This window comes from Ahaetulla prasina, chromosome 1, assembly GCF_028640845.1.
Source record: "Ahaetulla prasina isolate Xishuangbanna chromosome 1, ASM2864084v1, whole genome shotgun sequence".
Classification (NCBI taxonomy): domain Eukaryota; kingdom Metazoa; phylum Chordata; class Lepidosauria; order Squamata; family Colubridae; genus Ahaetulla; species Ahaetulla prasina.
Genome location: NC_080539.1, coordinates 84,018,919 through 84,037,649, shown reverse-complemented (window position 1 = coordinate 84,037,649; position 18,731 = coordinate 84,018,919). Strand labels below are relative to the sequence as shown.

The window sequence follows — 18,731 nt, the reverse complement described above, 5'->3', positions numbered from 1 at the left end:
TGGGGGATGGCTTGAAGTAGACAAAGGGCTCGGAGCTGGGCTTGACCTGCCGGCTGGAGGGGAGCTGCTGCGGGGGACAGATGAGGGGGCATTTGGGGCTTGGAGTGCTTGGAGCTTGGAGCGGTAAATCGCATCCAGGAAACACATCAGCAGAGAGAAGCAATCGGATCAACCCTGGCTTGGCTGTTCATTGTAGACGCTAGATTGGCCCCCTGCAAACTCTCGTCTCTCAAGGAGCGCTCGCTGAAGTGGCGCAGGAAGCTTTGGCCGGGCTCCTCAAGAGACGAGAGTTTGCAGGGGGCCGATCTAGCGTCTGCAATGGGCAGCAAAGCCAGGGGGGACTCCGGCTGCTTCTCTCTGCTAACAGGTGGCCAAGCTAACTGCCTGAAAGACCCCATCCTGTCTCTGGGAGTCAAAGCGCTGAAGCGCGAGTGGCGCAGGGAACCTTGGCTGGGCTCCTCAAGAGAAATGCAAAGATTTCTCTGCAGACCAACAAAATTTTCCCGCGAACCACTGGTTAGTGACCACTGATTTAGAGACAGTTTTTGCACAGCCCTACACTTCCATTTCACTGGCATGATAAACATTTGGCTCGAACAGCTTCAAATATTGGGCTAGTCACCCTCTGTCAGCCCAACACACCTCACAGGGTTGTTGTGGGGAAAATAGGAAGAGGGAGGTGTGTCAGATATGTTTGCCATCTTGAGTTATTTGTAAAAATAATAAAAGATGAGGTACAAATAAATAATTAAAATAAAATGGGAATGACATTCTCAAATTCTTAAAAATGAATAAGGCCTGAGATACCCTGTGTGTGTGCATTTAAATCAATACAACTACCATTATTACCAAGATAAACAAATCAGGAAAACAGACCAATGAGTCTAAATGTAGAAATAAATGTAAGAAAAAAGAAAGGAACATACAGAGGCATACAAACATTTCCTTTTTAAAAAAAATTGATTTTTTTTCCTTTCCACACATTGATCATTTTTATTGATTTATCTGCCCTTCCAACTTAATCAATGCAATCACTGTTTAAAAAATAACCCAATGTACAATATAGCATATGGATCACCTGGCATTACTTCCAAGAAGGCAGCCAATATTAACAGGAGGTTCTATCCCTTTTTTCCTTCAATTCCAACATGCACATTACTATAGCATTTTTCAAATAAGGGATGAAAACCATACTTTCACTTACATGATCTACCTAAATTTAGTATTAATATGAAAATGCAGCCTGTCATGAAGGTACATCCTGTTAAGAGAATGTTAAAAAGAAGTACCCAATGCATTTCTAATGGATCTAAAGTAATCTACTATAGGACTTTGCCTTTCTTCTCTAGCTCAGTATCATCTCATCATGCTTCATTAACATTCAATTGTACCATTTATTCATTTCTTTCTATTTGTTAAATGCCCCAGGAGGCATTGATCCTTAATCCACATGCACATGCACACATATCCACATAAGCTATCTATATTTTACAAACTGGGCTAGCTTGTTCCAGATAAAGCAACGAAAGTAACTTAAATAAAGTTATTTAACTGACTAACTGATTGACTATTTTCTGGACTAACAAATCACTCCAATCAGGTAAATTCTGTGCTGATTTTGTTGTATGGCATTAAAGTAAAACACCAGAGATATATAGTAAAGGATAAACCATCTTTCTTCATTCAGTTTAAAGACAGAATGAAAAATCATTGCGACGCAACCTTAGAATAGCTGTAAAATTTCATGAGAAGTTAAATTATAACAAGGTACAATAATATCACACATTTTAATAAGACCTGGCCAAAGTCGATATATCCCAAACACCGTATTAATCAGTATTAAAAGATACTGAAGCATCAGATTGATTTAATCCATTCTTACACAAAGAAAAAAGTATGGATAACAACTTTGATTAATCACATCTGAACAAACGATGGGATGAAATAATTCGAGCCCTGAATTTCTATACTGTAAGACCAGGCAGGTTATTCTTTGAGAATATATTTATTTATATTTATATTTATTTGATTTTTATACCGCCCTTCTCCCGAAGGACTCAGGGCGGTGTACAGGCAGAATAAAACCAACAAAGAACAATATACAATATACAAAATTAAAATCAGTTAAAAACTTATTAAATGAGCCTGAAAAATTTAAGAAATTTACCATAAAACCAATAACCCCATTAAAATTGCTAAAAATTTAAGTTTAAAATTTCATTCAAGCCAGCCCCGCGCGAATAAAAAGATATGTTTTCAGTTCGCGACGGAATGTCCGAAGGTCAGATATCTGGCGTAAGCCCGGGGGGAGTTCGTTCCAGAGTGTGGGGGCCCCCACAGAGAAGGCCCGTCCCCTGGGGGCCACCAGCCGACATTGTTTGGCGGATGGCACCCTGAGGAGTCCCTCTCTGTGAGAGCGTACGGGTCGGTGGGAGGCATGTGGTAGCAGTAGGCGGTCCCGTAAGTACCCAGGTCCTAAGCCATGGAGCGCCTTAAAGGTCGTGACTAACACCTTAAAGTGCACCCGAGAGGCCACAGGTAGCCAGTGCAGCCTGCGCAGGAGAGGTGTTACATGGGAGCTGCGTGCAGCTCCCTCTATCACCCGCGCGGCTGCGTTCTGGACTAACTGAAGCCTCTGGACGCACTTCAAGGGCGGCCCCATGTAGAGAGCATTACAATAATCCAAGCGAGAGGTAACGAGCGCATGAGTGACCGTGCATAAGGAATCCCGATCAAGGAAGGGGCGCAACTGCCGAACCAGGCGAACCTGGTGGAAGGCCCTCCTGGAGACGGCCGTCAAATGATCTTCAAACGACAGCCGGTCATCCAGGAGGACACCCAAGTTGCGCACCCTATCCTTTGGGGCCAATAACTCCCCCCCAACAGCCAGCGCGGTTGCAGCTGGCTGAATCGGGATGCCGGCATCCACAGCCACTCCGTCTTGGAGGGATTAAGCTTGAGCCTGTTTCTCCCCATCCAGGCCCGTACGGCCTCCAAACACCGGGACAGCACTTCAACAGCTTCATTGGGGTGGCCCGGGGTGGAAAAGTACAGCTGGGTGTCGTCAGCGTACTGCTGGTATCTCACCCCAAAGCCACTGATGATCTCACCCAGCGGCTTCATATAGATGTTGAACAGCAGGGGCGAGAGGATCGACCCCTGCGGGACCCCACAAGTGAGGCCCCTCGCGGTCGACCTCTGCCCCCCCGTCAACACCGTCTGCGGCCGGTCAGAGAGATAGGAGGAGAACCACCGATATACGGTGCCTCCCACTCCCAATCCCTCCAACCGGCGCAGCAGGATACCATGGTCGATGGTATCAAAAGCCGCTGAGAGGTCTAACAGGACCAGAGCAGAGGAATATCAGCTATTGCACCTTAGTGGAAAAGAATGATTATTATACCATGTCTAGAATCCACCTGTGGACATGTTACATTATTTATTTGACAACTAGATAACAAGGTGGTGTGTAAATATTCATTAATTATATTTTTACATACTAAGGCTGACTAGGGCTAGCTATTTGAGTATGCTTATCAGATCTTCTGGAGACATATCTCTAGCATTCAAATACAATTAAAGGCACTTATATCTTCAGATATCACTATTACTCGAATGTACAAGTCCAGTAACAGTGCTCACACTGTTTTAATTCTACAGAAGTTATGGATACTACTGTTAAATTTAACAAGACAGTACAAATTATAAAGACTGATTAATGTTTACTAACATTGTAAGAGGGATTGATTGCTTCTGGAAGTAAGTGTTGCAATATGCTGGAGATAAACTAAAACAAGATTTAATTTCTCTTGGGAGGAATCAAGGGACATTTGGAAATAAAATAAAGGGAAGGAAGAAAAACCAGGAAGGGAAAAAAAACAATGCTATGAGTAGCTAAGGAAATGCCATAATTTCAGTGACAGATACAATATACATATGGAAGATGTAGATCTAGGAAGACTAAAGGTTATTGCTCACAGTTTCAAATTCAATAAAGCTATAATAAACAACATTCAACATAAAATAGAGTTTTTTGTTGTTCCTGCCTACAATTGGAAACAAACCTATTTAAAATCAAAATTTGACAACAGCTAAGTAACCATTTCCAGAAGACATGTCCTTTTGCTATTGTCTGCCTTTCATGCCCCACTCATAGCTTAGGCAGCATTTTAATGCCCACAACTGGACATAATACTCATGGTGCATAGCCACGATCTGGAAAATATTCTTCTGTTGATATAAGTCTAAAATTGTATTTGCCATGTTTATTCACTTAAGCAATTTACAGTTTTAGATCAAATATACTTTGCCTTTTTTGCAGTCGTATTATACTTCTGGTGTCAAACCTTGGGTCTCGTTTGTGTGCCTGAATTCGGCTTAATAAAGCCAGTTTGTTCACTCGCCCACACGCCTGGCATTGTTACTGCCAGGTAGGTCCAGAGCTTGGACAACTTGAGACCTGGCTCATATTCATCTACTATTTTAAAATCTATGCATTTTAATTTTTGTTTCCTAAGGAAGAAGTCTGCACTTATATTTGTTAAATTTCATTAGGCTACTTCAAGATAATTTATAACTATCTTAAAATTCAAAATTTCACATTTCTTTTCTAAATCGTTAGCTCTGTCCTATTTTTGTTATATGAAAATCTGATACGCATTATTTCCACCTGTTCATCCATGAAATATTAATTTAGTAGAGTATTCAGGACTAGTGCTTGCAAGATCTCACTTGATATCTCTATTCAATTACATGAGGAATTATTGATGAGCACTAACTAATACTATTATTGCAGCTAATATTTACTATAGCGTATAAGTTAAAAAACAAAATGAATATGTGTGTGCCCAGGAAAAAAATGGTACTCTTTTTCTACTTAATGGCACCCAGAATTTTTGACAGGATATTTATTGCAATGAATGAAAGGTTGAATAATATTAACCTTTCAGTACCATTGAATACCATCATTCTAGCAGAGATCTTATAGTCCTTAACCTTAGCAGAAGGATGGCCTTAACACTGATCTCTAACATCAAAAAAAGAGCATACCTTTTGATTGAGCAAATCAGTAGATTTCCCTGACTCTGGCTTTTTTAATTTTGGAAAGAAAAAAATTAAATAAAAAGCTCACATATCCTCTTTCAAACTATCCCTTCTACAGTACATTCTGTGTATGTTTTGGACCTTTCTCAGTCCAATGATTTACAACCTAATTGGGAAGTTTTATTGGTTTCCCCAAAAATATTTCTAATCCAACAGAATGCTGGAAATAAATTATGTAAAGGGACTCGGGACTCTGTCAATTAGCAGCATTTCTCTTTAAAAGTCCCGATACCACTCTGCAGAATCACTTTGCAGAGTGAGATGCAGAGCGTGTAAACTTGATAAGTATAAATAAATTAGAAATAAATAAAATAAAATAAAGACTGAGCAAAATGGGACAAAATTTACTATAATGTTTGGAGTCTGCCTCCCTCCCTCCTGGTCATTCCAGTTCTATGCTTTCCAATCTACATATACACCTACACCAGGGGTCAGCAACCTTAAACCCTCAAAGAGACACAAAGGTCCTAACCGGAAGCCCCCCATTCAATTCTGGAGCTGACTGCAAGTCTGGTTCCCCCACCATAGAGTCTCCTCCTAGTGTGATGTCCTTTTTCCTCTACCTGTCCTAACCAAAAGCCCTATCAATTATGGAGCCAACCGGAAAATCCGCCCCTTGTCATAGAGTCTCTCCTGGCATGCTATGCTTCCGCCCCCCCGCCCCCCCGCCAAAACCGGAAGCTCCTCTCAAAATTCTGGCGCTGACCATCGACAGAAAGCCGCAGCTGAGGGATGAAAGAGCCATATGCCGCTCCAGAGCCGTGGGTTGCTGACCTCTGACCTAGACACTCAGAGGTAAAGCAGAATCACATACAAGTGCAGTTACCTTGTTACTCAGAATACAATAGAGATAGCTAGAGTCTATTACTCTGTTGCTAAAGGGATGGAAAAAATTCAAGAAGCCATATCTTGTATGTTTGCCCAACATGTTCAGAAGTTTGTGAATTTAGTTGTGACTAGTCCTAATCTTTCCTGTTCCTTTTTTCTCCAAAAAAATCTTTCTCTCTCTCCCTCTCCCTCTCTCTGTACTGTTTCAAAAAGGAATTTTTCATTTCTTACAGGCCAGACTACATGGTTACAAAGCTATCTCTTTTATTCTTAAAATATCTACACACTTTTGCTGAATACTGTTATTCTCAAATAATTAGAAATATTCTCCAGGTGTAATTGCATAGCCTAATAAATCTATCATAGCTAATATTACATTTAACATTTTCTCCAATCTTCTCATCAACAAAAGATTAGGTTTTGAAATTTTTCCAGACAACCTGGAATATATGTGTAATTATTCTTTCTACAGGTGTGTAGAATTATGAACATCTGTTCTCCGAACTGCACATATCATAAGATACAAAAAGTTGCATTTTAAGCAGTAATCTCATTTGTGAATAGCTCTTATTTACTAGTATTAAACCCATAATCCTTGGTAACATTATTTTTCAAAGCGATTTTTAAACCTCCAATCACTCTTTGCATATAAAATATTCCAAATAATCCCAAAGCACGTGCAGAGCTTTGAATTCAATTCATTATAGTTAGACCAACTAGTACAGACAAACACAATATTACAAAATTATTAATCTGAATCCTTTAGAGCCAAAAATATTAACTTCAATAAAACAAATTCTATAAAACTCCTAATACTTGATGAAATTGGTTACAGGTAGTCCTCGACTTACAACCACAACTGAGCCCAAAATTTAGGTTGCTAAGTGAGACAGTTAAGTGAGTTTTGCCTCATTTTACAACATTTCTTGCCACAGTTGTTAAGTGAATCATTGCAATTGTTAAGTCAGTGCTGTTGTAACTTTGAATGTCACTAAATTAACTGTTGTAAGTCGAGGACTACCTGTACCATGTCATTTTAGCCACCTTTAATGTTTTAAGATATTTAAAAAGTACTTAGAAATAAACCATTTTCAGACATTACATTTTCTGCAGAATAGGCTCCAATTGTATAAGGTACAAATAGTGTAGTAAGCAAAGCATAACAAAATATATTTAAAAATAAACCAAATGCATGGTATAATACTATAAAATAGATGGTGAGATTTGTTTTGGAAAATGTAACTATTTATATCATTGAATACTGGAAATACTGTACAATTGAAAAATCTCTTCCTTTTTAATTCTTTTATTTTTGCCTGATCTATTTTAAAATTTAAATATATATCACAATTAATTAGAATATTTAATTACAGTAAGTTAAATGAATCACGATTTTTGTAATTTGTTCATCGTACACAACTGAACAGGAAAAAAATATTACAAGCTGGCTTTTTTTTGTTGCTGCTACTTAGCCAAATATTTGTACAAGATTCCAAAGCAGACATACCTGTTGCCTATTACTGGGCATATATGGAAGCATAGTTGAAACATGAAACATTATTTCATAATCTTTATAGGTCGTATAAAGAGAATGAGTTCCCGTTGAATCAGCTGAAAAGAAATTCCAAAAATGAGTACATAAATATAGACATTAAAGTACAGTTTAGTACATTTTCTTCAAGTGAATTTTATTTCCCATGCTAAACTTTTTTCAACCTATATAACCAACTGGTGTATGGTCATTGCTAGCTGGTCACTGCTGGCAGGTAAAAGTAAGAAAGGTAAAAGTTTTCCTGTCCAGTCATGTGTGACTCATCTCCTTTTCTGGCCAAAGGAGCTAGCATTGTCTGAAGACATTTCCGTGATCATGTGGTCAGCATGACTATATGCCGACATCAGGGGTGAAATCCAGCAGGTTCTGACAAGTTCTGGAGAACCGGTAGTGGAAATTTTGAGCAGTTTAGAGAACTGGCAAATACCACCTCTGGCTGGCCCCAGAGTGGGGTTGGAATGGAGATTTTGCAATATCCTTCCCCCAGAAGTGGAGAGGGAATGGGTATTTTTTAGTATCCTTCCCCTGCCACGCCCACCAAGCCCACCACAGAACCGGTAGTAAAAAAAATTGGATTTAACCACTGGCCGACATGCATGGAACAATGTTACTTTCCCACCGAAGTGGCACCTATTTGTCTACTCACATTGGCATGCTTTAGAACTACTAGGTGGGCAGGAACTGAGGCAAAGAACAGGAGCTCACCCCATTGTGCAGTGCTTGGGTCTTGAACCCAGGCTATCAGCTTTCCAACTGACAAGCTCAGTGTCTTTAACCTCTGAGCCATCATTCCCCCTCCAGTATAAATAACCTGCTGTTAATTAAATACAAACCCTTTGAGACACCAGCCCCTCCCAAAATCTATCAATTACATATTAGAAGCAACATTACTAATTCCCACTTTTTTTTGCTTTATATCTTAAGGTTGCACATCATAAAACAATTGGCACTTATAGTGACAGACCAGAAAGGGAGATGGAAGCATTTAAGTCCAAAGTGACGGTTGCAGGGCATTATGAACAGCCTCTTCTGCAGAAAAGAAGGGGGAAAAAACCCCAGGCGCTAATTTAGCAAAAAAATAATGCAATATTTCATTACCAGTTTTATATTTTATTGCACTTTGTCATTTCCACTTACTTTTATTATCTAATTGTGCTCGGTATTTGCTAAATCCTTTGAGTCGTACTCTTTGACCTAGAAGGTCAAGGAATTCTTCAAAAGCAGGACCCGCTGTCTCATTGTTATACATTTCTTCCTCAGTGCTCTGGCCTGCTTTGCAATATAAGATTCCAATCTTGTGTTGAAAACTTAGCTGAAATTAGGAAAAAATAGTTAGCAGTAAGTATTTTTCCATCTTCCATCCACTTTTCCATTATATTAAAAAAAATGGGGTGTGTGTAAAACATTTTTAAATACCGTATTTTTCAGAGTATAAGACACACTTTTTCCCCCTTAAAAGAGAGTGAAAATTTGGGTGCGTCTTATACACCGACTGTAGACCCGTCCATCCACCGGCCCCCACCCTTTGGCCTCTGCCTCCCAACAATTTGCCTCCTTGCAGCAAAGAGCAAACAGCCTGTTTCAGCTTTAGCGCAACCTGATTAGCACAAGCAGCTGATTGTCGGTTGGATCAGCCTACCAACCCTCACCTGTTTCAGGCTGCAGGGATTGCCATTGCCTATTGCTGTGCAGGCCTCCACTGTTTGCTGCAAGGAGGCAAATTGCTGGGAGGCAGAGGCAGATTTTTTTTCTTGTTTTCCTCCCCAAAAAAGATAGGTGTGTCTTATAGTCCGAGCGTCTTATACTCTAAAAAATACGGTAATGAAATGGCAAATTAGATGTTTTAAGTACTAAACTATGAAGTACTGGATAATCACAGCATCTTCTATTTTTAGATGACTAAAGCAAGCCCAATGTTGCAAATTAACTTTGAAAGACTTTTCCATTTACAAGTTGTCCATCAGAACTTTTATTTTTCTCTTACCGCAATATCATATTACCCAGAATTTTCATTATGGACATGCATAGAAAAAATTAGTTCTTTGAGCCTTACAGCTCTGATTGAAACCAAATGAAATATATTTCTCTCTAGTCCCAGCATAATGATCTGTGGATTATTTTATAAACAAAGATCCTCATTCCCTAAGAAAAGTATGTGGGGAAATTATAAATATGTCTACGCCTAGAGAAAAAAATTGCAATGATACACAACCAATCTGTACATCAAGTAAAGGCAAGCTCTAGATGGCTAGGACAATACTCTTAATTGGTGTGGAAATGAAATGTGGTAATGGAATAGATCTGCCAAGCAAATAACTTACTTTTCCCAGAATGCAACCTATTAATCTGATATAAGATAGGGCAAACATAAGCAATTATCACAGCAACTACAATCATCCGGTTCAATGAACATGCAATGTGTTTATTGTAAGTAGCCATTTATAAATAAAATAATATACAAATAGAATACATGTTATATAAAAGATGCTATTATTAAAAACTTCAAGGAATTTAATGACTCCAGAAATTTATGACAATTAACAATATTTTTTTTCATTTATTCACTACTTAAATTCCTGCTATTTGATACATTTCTTGTTGTAATAATTATTTTCTATTTTCCTAGCTATTTGAAGAATATTGGGGGGTAACCGTGCTCTCACTTGAGAGAAAAATAATTTTTTGTATTGTAATTGTTTTCCTGACATCACAATAAACTCACCCTACTTCCTCCACATTCTTATTAATTTGTCACATTCCAATGTTCATACATTAGTTCTTTTGTGACATTAACTGCATTCAATTTTAACTAAATTAAATGAAATTAAATCAAATTTAATTTTATTCTGGTCTTAAAAGCACAAAAATATACCTCAACCTGGAAAAAGATATGTCTTTATACATGAGCATATTTATACAACTTATATGATTTAGATGGCTAAATAAACGTTCTATCAATTAACAAAGGTAATTAAAACAGTGGTTTCATTTTTTCTATATATATGTATAGGTGTATACATACATACATACATACATACATACATACATACATACATACATACATATATATATAAAAATAAAGGGAACACCTACACAGCAACACAATGTACTGTATTTAATAAGAATATTTCATTCCTTCAGATCTAGGATGTCTTACAGTATTTTTGTGTTCCCTTTATTGTATACTGTAAGACATCCTAGATTTGAAGGAATGAAATATTCTAATTAAATACAGTACATTGTGTTGCTGTGTAGGTGTTCCCTTTATTTTTATTGATATATATATATATATATACACACACACACACACACACACACACATATACACACACATACACACACACACACACACATAATATTTACATGATATACACACATATACGCAGTTTACTTCAAATAAATAAATATGCCTTTTAATGTTGCAGAAAGTCAGATCTTCTGCATTAGGCCAGACAATCGCACCTTTATTCACTCTGCATTTAAAGTATATATTCATTTCATTGCTCATGCAGTGTTAACTTGTTAGATAGTCCCAATTAAGAATATCTGTTGTTTGAGCCATCAAATTTCCCACATCAGTAGGAAGATTAGTATTCACAATAAAATGTGCTAATTATAATTAGAAAAGGAAAATTGGAAAAGGTGAAAGACTAGTAAGACAATAATTTTCTCCTTTTATGTAATTTGATGCTCTTAGCACAATGCTTTCTGAATGTGCTTGCTTCACTATTAATGCAAAAATCCTTTTTCTACTATGTTATTTATCTAACAGAAGTCGCTGCAGTGAAAATCTTCGGTTCCTCAAACAGGTAAGATCAGAATCTCAAATCTCTATTTAGGAAAAGGAAATAACACCTTGGTATACTAATGTTTTAAAAAAATCAATACCCCTTGCTCATCCAGCTTAAGCAGCTGTTCAGACACTTTGGGTGAGTTGGAAGCTTGTCTCAGGCACTGAATATTCAGTTCTGGAATTACATATCCCAGCACTTCCTTAAGAGGTAAGCCTCGTGCTGTGCCGTGTCTAGCAGTAGACGGAATGGCATCTTCTAAAATGGCTCCTCGCAGTGCTGTAAGCTGTAGCAACAGAAAATAGATTGCAATATGTTTAATATAAATGCAGTCTTCAGCAACTAACAATGTAGACACACTGATGCTTAATTCATGATGTGAAACTAGTTCAAATCAGTGGCATCTGAAAGGAACCAAGCAAATTGTGACAATCCCAGTCCTTTGTGCATGTGTGCGAAGCCAGTCCACATTCAAAGTCTTTGACCACAGAGTTACAATTGCCTATTTTGACCTCCAACCCATCCCCTCTTAAGAACAGCAATAGCACTTAGGACTTATATATTGCTTCACAATGCTTTACAGTCCTCTCTTAGCAATTTACAGAGTCAGCATATTGGCCCCAAAAATCTGAGTCCTGAGAAGGATGGAAGACTGAGTCAACCTTGAGCCAGTCAGGATTGAACTTCTGGCTATGGGCAGTTTGCCTGCAATACTATATTGTAATTACTGCGCCACCATGGCTCCTTGGTGGAAAGCCATTGATTCAAGATAAATAAATAAATATCATCACTTTCATACTTAAATTAATATAATGCCATCATGTTTTATTCAGTCCCCTGAATAAAACAGGGAAACTGTGTCTTTCTAGGTGTTGCAAACTTTCAACTGTCTTCAGATTCAGGCACTGTGGGCATTAATCATGGATATTATGAGTTGCAGTTGAAATCTGGAGGACCAGAAACTTTCCACTCCCATTTTAAATAAATTGCATAAATTTTATCAGCAAACTGCTTGAAAGTTCATCTCTCTGATATGGCCTGAAGTTGAAATTTATTGAACTTCCAAAGTAGACAGGACAAAAGAGAATCTGTTAATAAAGAGATTCTAGAACTTCTGTTTACATTGCACTACAATTGCTTATAGTTATGGTGTGACACTTTTAGATTAACAACCAAGGAATCATTCAAAGAATTAAATTCTTGATCTCCAACCTCCTAGATGAGGATGATTAAAACTTTGATTTCCAAGCCTTCCCTGCAATATTTCTGCCTCAATATCCTTTGTCTTTCATGCTGTGTACTTGGATTCAATAGTGGTGTTGCCAATATATTATGAGACAAGCAGATAGGATCTATTAGATCAAATTAGTTTGTCTCGCTCTCCCAAACATGTGTATTATATAAAATATAGAGAGTGGATTAATGATTATACAGATTCAAAGGTATATGCTTTTGAAATGCTTCTAATATTGAAGCATAGCAGTGTTTTGCTGAAAGATCTACACTTTTCAGTTGTTGCAAGATATAGTGTAGAGAACAAGCAGGATCTTCTATGAAGAGCTTTCTGGAGTAAGGTAGTAGATAAAATTTTATTTACTTTAAACCTGTTTTATAAACCACTCTATCATTAAGAAAATTGTTGGTGAGGTACTACCACTTAAGAAGTCCAAGAGGGATCTTGATGGTAAGAACATAAGAAGTGCTGTTAATTCACAATGATTTGTGATAGAGAAAAGTCAATTAGATTCATTCAGTAAATTCAGACATGTACAAGAAGACAATAAACCTTCCTAGAAGTTAGTAGTTAAGCTGTGCTACTTTCATTCATTTAAACAGATATGAACACTGGTATCATCGATTTTTCCAGGTTATCTAAACCGGGGTGAAATTCAGCCAGTTCTATCTGGCTCGGGCAAACCAGTAGTGGCGGCTGTAGGAGGCTCCGCCCACCCGCGCAGACATCATGATGTCGCTTTTTTGTGACATTTTATGTCTCCATGCATGTGCAGAAGACTTTGCATATGCGCACACACATTTGCAAACCAGTAAGGAAGGTAAATGAATTTCACCCTGATCTAAACCGATGTATTATGTTGAAGACAGGGAACTGTATAGTTTAACTATTATTTGTATAATGACCAAAATTAAATCCTTTTATGAGGTCTGAATTTCTGTGCATTTAGCTTCAATAGATGTCTCTTGAATTCTAACATTGGAAGACGAAATTTCTGTTCAAATTTCCATACCAAGTAGAGCTTTGGGAGAATTATGTCTCACTTCTAAGAATGATCTGTTCGGAGAGTAGTTATGATAATGATGGATAAGTGGGACTGGCACAAGAAAGCTCCATTCTGATAACTAAAAATGGAGCAATTGGAAAGGACAGAATAAACAACTATACTCAGCTTAGAAGTTGGCCGGTTCACCGATACTGCTACTAAGTTGAGTCATCTCCAGAATGAAAAATAATTCCCTGCAAGGTCTAATGTTGCCAACCTTGATTTTATAAATATTTTAAAGTCAGTTTGTCTCAAACACCTGCATTTCATTTCACTTTTCTGATGTTTTCTTAGAAATATACCTCTGTGTGACAGCCAGCATAATTCTGAGCATCTTATATTATATTTTACAAAGGCACTTCGTGAGGCCTATGATAACCCTAAAAAAAATTTAGGTCTGTGAATAAAACTTTTTTTTTACAAAAATTAATTTGCTGGTTATCAACAGCCACATTTCAAAAGTAAATCTTATTTTTTAAGAAATGCATATAGTTTAAGAAAAGTGGTACTTCAAATATCCTTCCTTTTAACTTTAATAAAATGCCTACTTCCATTTTTAAACTTCACAAATAAATTGATATTCAACAACATTGTATTTAAAAATAGAAATTGGCATCCTTCACTTACTTCCCTCTCTTAATTTTTTCCAAGTCAGTTCTTCTTCCAAACATTCTTCCCAAGTCTATTTATAGTTCTATAATCCTCTTTACAGTTATACTTAACTTCTGCATATTTGCTGATTCTATTTTCTCCATCTGTTTGTCTTTGGAAAATGTTAACTATTCCCTACAGCTCTCTCCCTTAGTTGCTAAAACTGAGAAAGAAATGAATTTCTGAATTTCTGCGAGATTCTAATATATTTTGGTACTTTAAGAACCATTACACTCCATCTATGAATTTATTCCCAAAATATTTAAACATACTATTGTGGGGAAAGTCCAAATAAATGCTATTAAAATCAGTAAATATACATGCAGACATATAATTTATTTATTTATTTATTATTTATATTTTTATACCGTCCTTCTCCGAAGACTCAGGGCGGTGTACAGCCAAAATAAAACAGTAACACAGCAATTAAAACCATATATCACGAAAAATCTAATTCAATTTGGCTAAAAGTTAAAAATAATAGAATAAAATTATAAAAACCCTATAAAACCCCATTAAAATACCCTTTAGGCCAGCCCTGCTCGATGAAATAAGAAAGTCTTGAACTCGCGCTTAAAGGTCCGGAGGTCAGGGAGTATGCATAGCCCCACAGGTAGTTCATTCCACAGGGCAGGTGCCCACAGAGAATGCTCTTCCCCTGGGAGCCGCCAGCCGACATTGTTTGGCTGACGGCACCCTAAGGAGGCCCTCCCTGTGAGAGCGCACAGGTCGATGGGAGGCTATTGGTGGCAGTAGGCGGTCCCGTAAATATCCTGGTCCCAAGCCATGGAGCGCTTTAAAGGTGATGACCAACACTTTGAACTGCACCCGGAAGACCACCGGCAGCCAGTGCAGCCTGCGCAGGAGAGGTGTTATATGGGAGCTACGAGATGCTCCCTCTATCCCCCGCGCAGCCGCATTCTGTACCAGTTGGAGCCTCCGGGTGCTCTTCAAGGGGAGCCCCATGTAGAGAGCATTGCAGTAATCCAGGCGGGAGGTAACGAGGGCATGAGTGACCGTGCATAAAGAATCCCGGTCCAGGAAGGGACGTAACTGGCGAATCAGGTGTACCTGATAAAAAGCTCCCCTGGCGACGGCTGTCAAATGTTCTTCTAAAGACAGCCGTACATCCAGGAGAACGCCGAAGTTGCAAACCAACTCCCTAGGGGCCAACAACTCGCCCCCCACTGTCAGCGATGGAACCACCTGACTGTGCCCGGACACCGGTATCCACAGCCACTCCGTCTTGGATGGGTTGAGTCGAAGCCTGTTCGTCCCCATCCAGACCCGAACGGCCTCCAAGCACCGGGACATCACATCGACAGCTTCGTTGGGGTGGTTCGGGGTGGAAATGTACAGCTGAGTATCATCAGCGTACAGTTGACTACTCACCCCATATAAGATTGCATTATAAAGTGTAACTATCATTCCACTATTACTTGTTTACTCAATTTTATTTGAATTGAGAAGATAAAAGATAATGATAAAAGCTGAGTACAGAAGATCAGTATTAATTATTAATTAGAATGAACAAGGTCACTGTTGTCTTGCATACTAAACTCTGCAATGAAAACTGATCGTGATGCTACATAAAATGGATGAAAGCATGAAATATATTGTTAAGGGCACCCACACATGGAAATACATGTATGTGTATTTGTCTCTGCATTCTAAAATATTAAAATAATGTGTGTCAGATAAGTTTGTTTGAAAGATAATTGATTAGAGTTCATTTGCCCAAATTGCTTTTACTGAGTTGTTTATGAGAACTGACAGCAGTTCTCCACATCCTGCCTTCTATAAGTATCGCCAAAGTATGGACAGATAAAGAGTCCATTATCTACATTATCTGCAGTTATGATCAGAAGCCTAAGCAGAAAAGATTATTCAGAACGCTAAGGGGCTGGCCAAATTGTTTGAAAAAAATACCAAGCAAGAATCCTCAGAACTTTTGACAGTTAAACATATTATTTAATTCATAACCCTGGACTGGCAGCTTTTCCAAATGAGGGTTTCACTCTAATTAAGCTATGAAATAAGCATGAAGGCATGTTAATAGAATATTATGTGTATACACAGATTAATATTTCCAACCATCCTTGGGAACTAATGTGCAGAAAAGACAAAATGAAGACAATGTAATGATACTTTCCCCAGCCTTCATAGATCATTCAGAGAACCTATTTAATTCATCCAGTTATATACACGTGGAACCATACAGTCCACCTGAAGGAATATAAAGTAAATTACATAATACAAAATTCTATAAAAATCTGTTTCTCTTTTACATCTCAATTCTGAAGCACTGTGGAAAACCTACCTCACTTGTTCTGAACACTATACGATGGTTGAATTGTAAACCTTCTTTTTCTTTTCCTTCTTCAAACTTCTCCCTTCGAATGCTGACTGCTACAGGTCCTAAATGTTCATCTATTCCAAAGTAGTTTTGATGCTCTGTAATGTATAAATAGGGTAAAATAATAATGAAACATTAGTCAGATTCCTCTTTATATCACAAATGAAAATCACTGGTTGATATTAGATTATCCTTCCTTATGCTTTTCTATTACTGATACCAACTTTATTTTTATGACAACTTTTATACCTAAAAGTATGATGAAACATTCATGAGAGAATATCTACACAATACTATTTTCAACTAAATACTGATTAAAGAAAGTTCATATTATTTCCTGATACTCTTAATTTAGATATAACAATAATCTAAATTATTCTAAAATCAGTTAAACTTGTATAGGGAGGGAAATACCCCCTTTTTTAAAAAGGAAAGGGGAAAAAAGATCTTCAATTCACAATAGGCAAAATTCAATACATGTAAACGTATTGTAAATGTCATTAATTTCAACAACGTAAGAATTAATCATCCACAAGAAGCCAATACTATTAGAATGTGCTTTTGGGATTGTATCTACTATAAGATGGATTTTTACCTGTATTCTTCATTAATACACTTAATGCAAGTGTATTAATTTATCAGATATGCTTCATGATTAACAACTTGCTTATCAATATCATGCAAAGCAAGGTAATTATTGACAGTAGGATACACAGCCTCACCTAATTGTCTTCCGATGTGATTTAGTCAATGGCTAGATGGCTGAGCATGATAGGAGTGTAGCTCAAAAACCCCAAAGGTCACTATGTTGGGAACAATTAGAACCATGGCACTATATGTTTAGGATCAGGAATTTGTTAGTTTTGTAACTGAACCTCTAGCTTCTCATTTCTAAATTTGGTGATGTTGGGCATGTATGACGGAATATAGTAGTTTGGATTCCCAGGAGGTTGGAGGTGCATTCCAGAGAAAGAAGCGGCTCAGTTCAGATAGTTTGTGTGAGAGAAAAAGGGTGAAGACAGACAGCCCCTCCATAATGATTTTCAGAATATATGCTTGCTGCAGATAGTAGAATGTTTCAGTTTGGCAAGATTCTGTCTATAGGTGTGCAGCAATAAAGAAATTTACTTGGGAGAATCAACATTTTGGCCCATTTTTTATGGTTTTGGGACTCTGATGTCAAACTGTTGATCTTTCAAAGGACTTGAAGATATGTTTTTTCCCCACAGACCAGTGTGGATAGGGTATTAGAAAAGCCAGCATTATATGTACCAATCTTATTCTGCTAGAAAAATGTTTAAGGGGAATTCCACTATTTTTTATTGATTTTTCTTTTGTTTGTTTTTGTCCTTTTATTCATCACATTAAATTACATTAGGTGATTTATATTAATTAAGACAGGCAACCATAAAAAATCTGTTTAATGACTAACATAAATAAATACACCTCTTTTGGAAGCTTGGCAAACTTAATTGTTATGCAATTTATTCTACGAATAATTCTTCTCAGTATATAAGGCTAATGAAAATTATGCCAACTTATAAAAATCCATTTAGTATTATGATTCAACAGGGCTTTGACTTCCAAATTCCAAGACTATATAAAATGGGAGCCCGCTGATTCAAAGTTTGATATGAGTGCACTAAAACATAACTGTTCTCTCCAGGAATTCAACCCATTAACATAGATATGTAGGAAAGAAACAGAAACAATTTCTCTCAACTCTATCATTCTCTCAAATGTTCTCTCATCCTTAAAAAAATATCCTCACTGATCCCTTCTCCATTCATAATAATTTGTCCATATTCTTTATTCCAGGAAGAAACTTTAAGAGCTTTCTATCGAAGGAGGCAATTGCTCGCACCATGAAATTCCTCTTGGAAGTTAGAATATTCTTTTTCTACAAAAATGACAGGTTTTGCATATGGTACACATATGGTATACTGTCATAATCACAGTGCCTATTTTCTCCGTGTAAATAAATGTCTCAGTTTCAATACTAAAAAAAATATACAACTGGAGCACAATTGCAATATTGGGAACCAACATGCCTGACTTATTTAATGTTTCAGTTAGAACAGTATTAAGAATCTTGACATGTTTGGAACACAAAACTATATTTCAAAAATTAGTTTAAGAATCTACCACTTCTGCAGTCAGAAAAGTTTCTT

The 18,731-nt window shown here is 37.4% G+C and overlaps 1 protein-coding gene across 3 annotated transcripts in view; it reads right to left on the bottom strand.

Annotated features, from left to right (window-relative positions):
- The window catches only part of SIPA1L2 (signal induced proliferation associated 1 like 2), a 100,440-nt gene that overhangs the window by 51,315 nt on the left and 30,394 nt on the right, over positions 1-18,731 (bottom strand). For all 3 annotated transcript variants that reach the window (XR_009153147.1, XM_058166486.1, XM_058166496.1), the window contains exons 3-6: positions 16,525-16,658; positions 11,372-11,560; positions 8,621-8,795; positions 7,439-7,542 (exon numbers count right to left, since the gene is read on the bottom strand). Coding sequence is in view for 2 of the 3 variants with exons in the window: in XM_058166486.1 (XP_058022469.1) it covers positions 7,439-7,542; positions 8,621-8,795; positions 11,372-11,560; positions 16,525-16,658 (602 nt within the window). In the remaining variant the exon portion in view is untranslated. The remainder of the gene's footprint in view (positions 1-7,438; positions 7,543-8,620; positions 8,796-11,371; positions 11,561-16,524; positions 16,659-18,731) is intronic.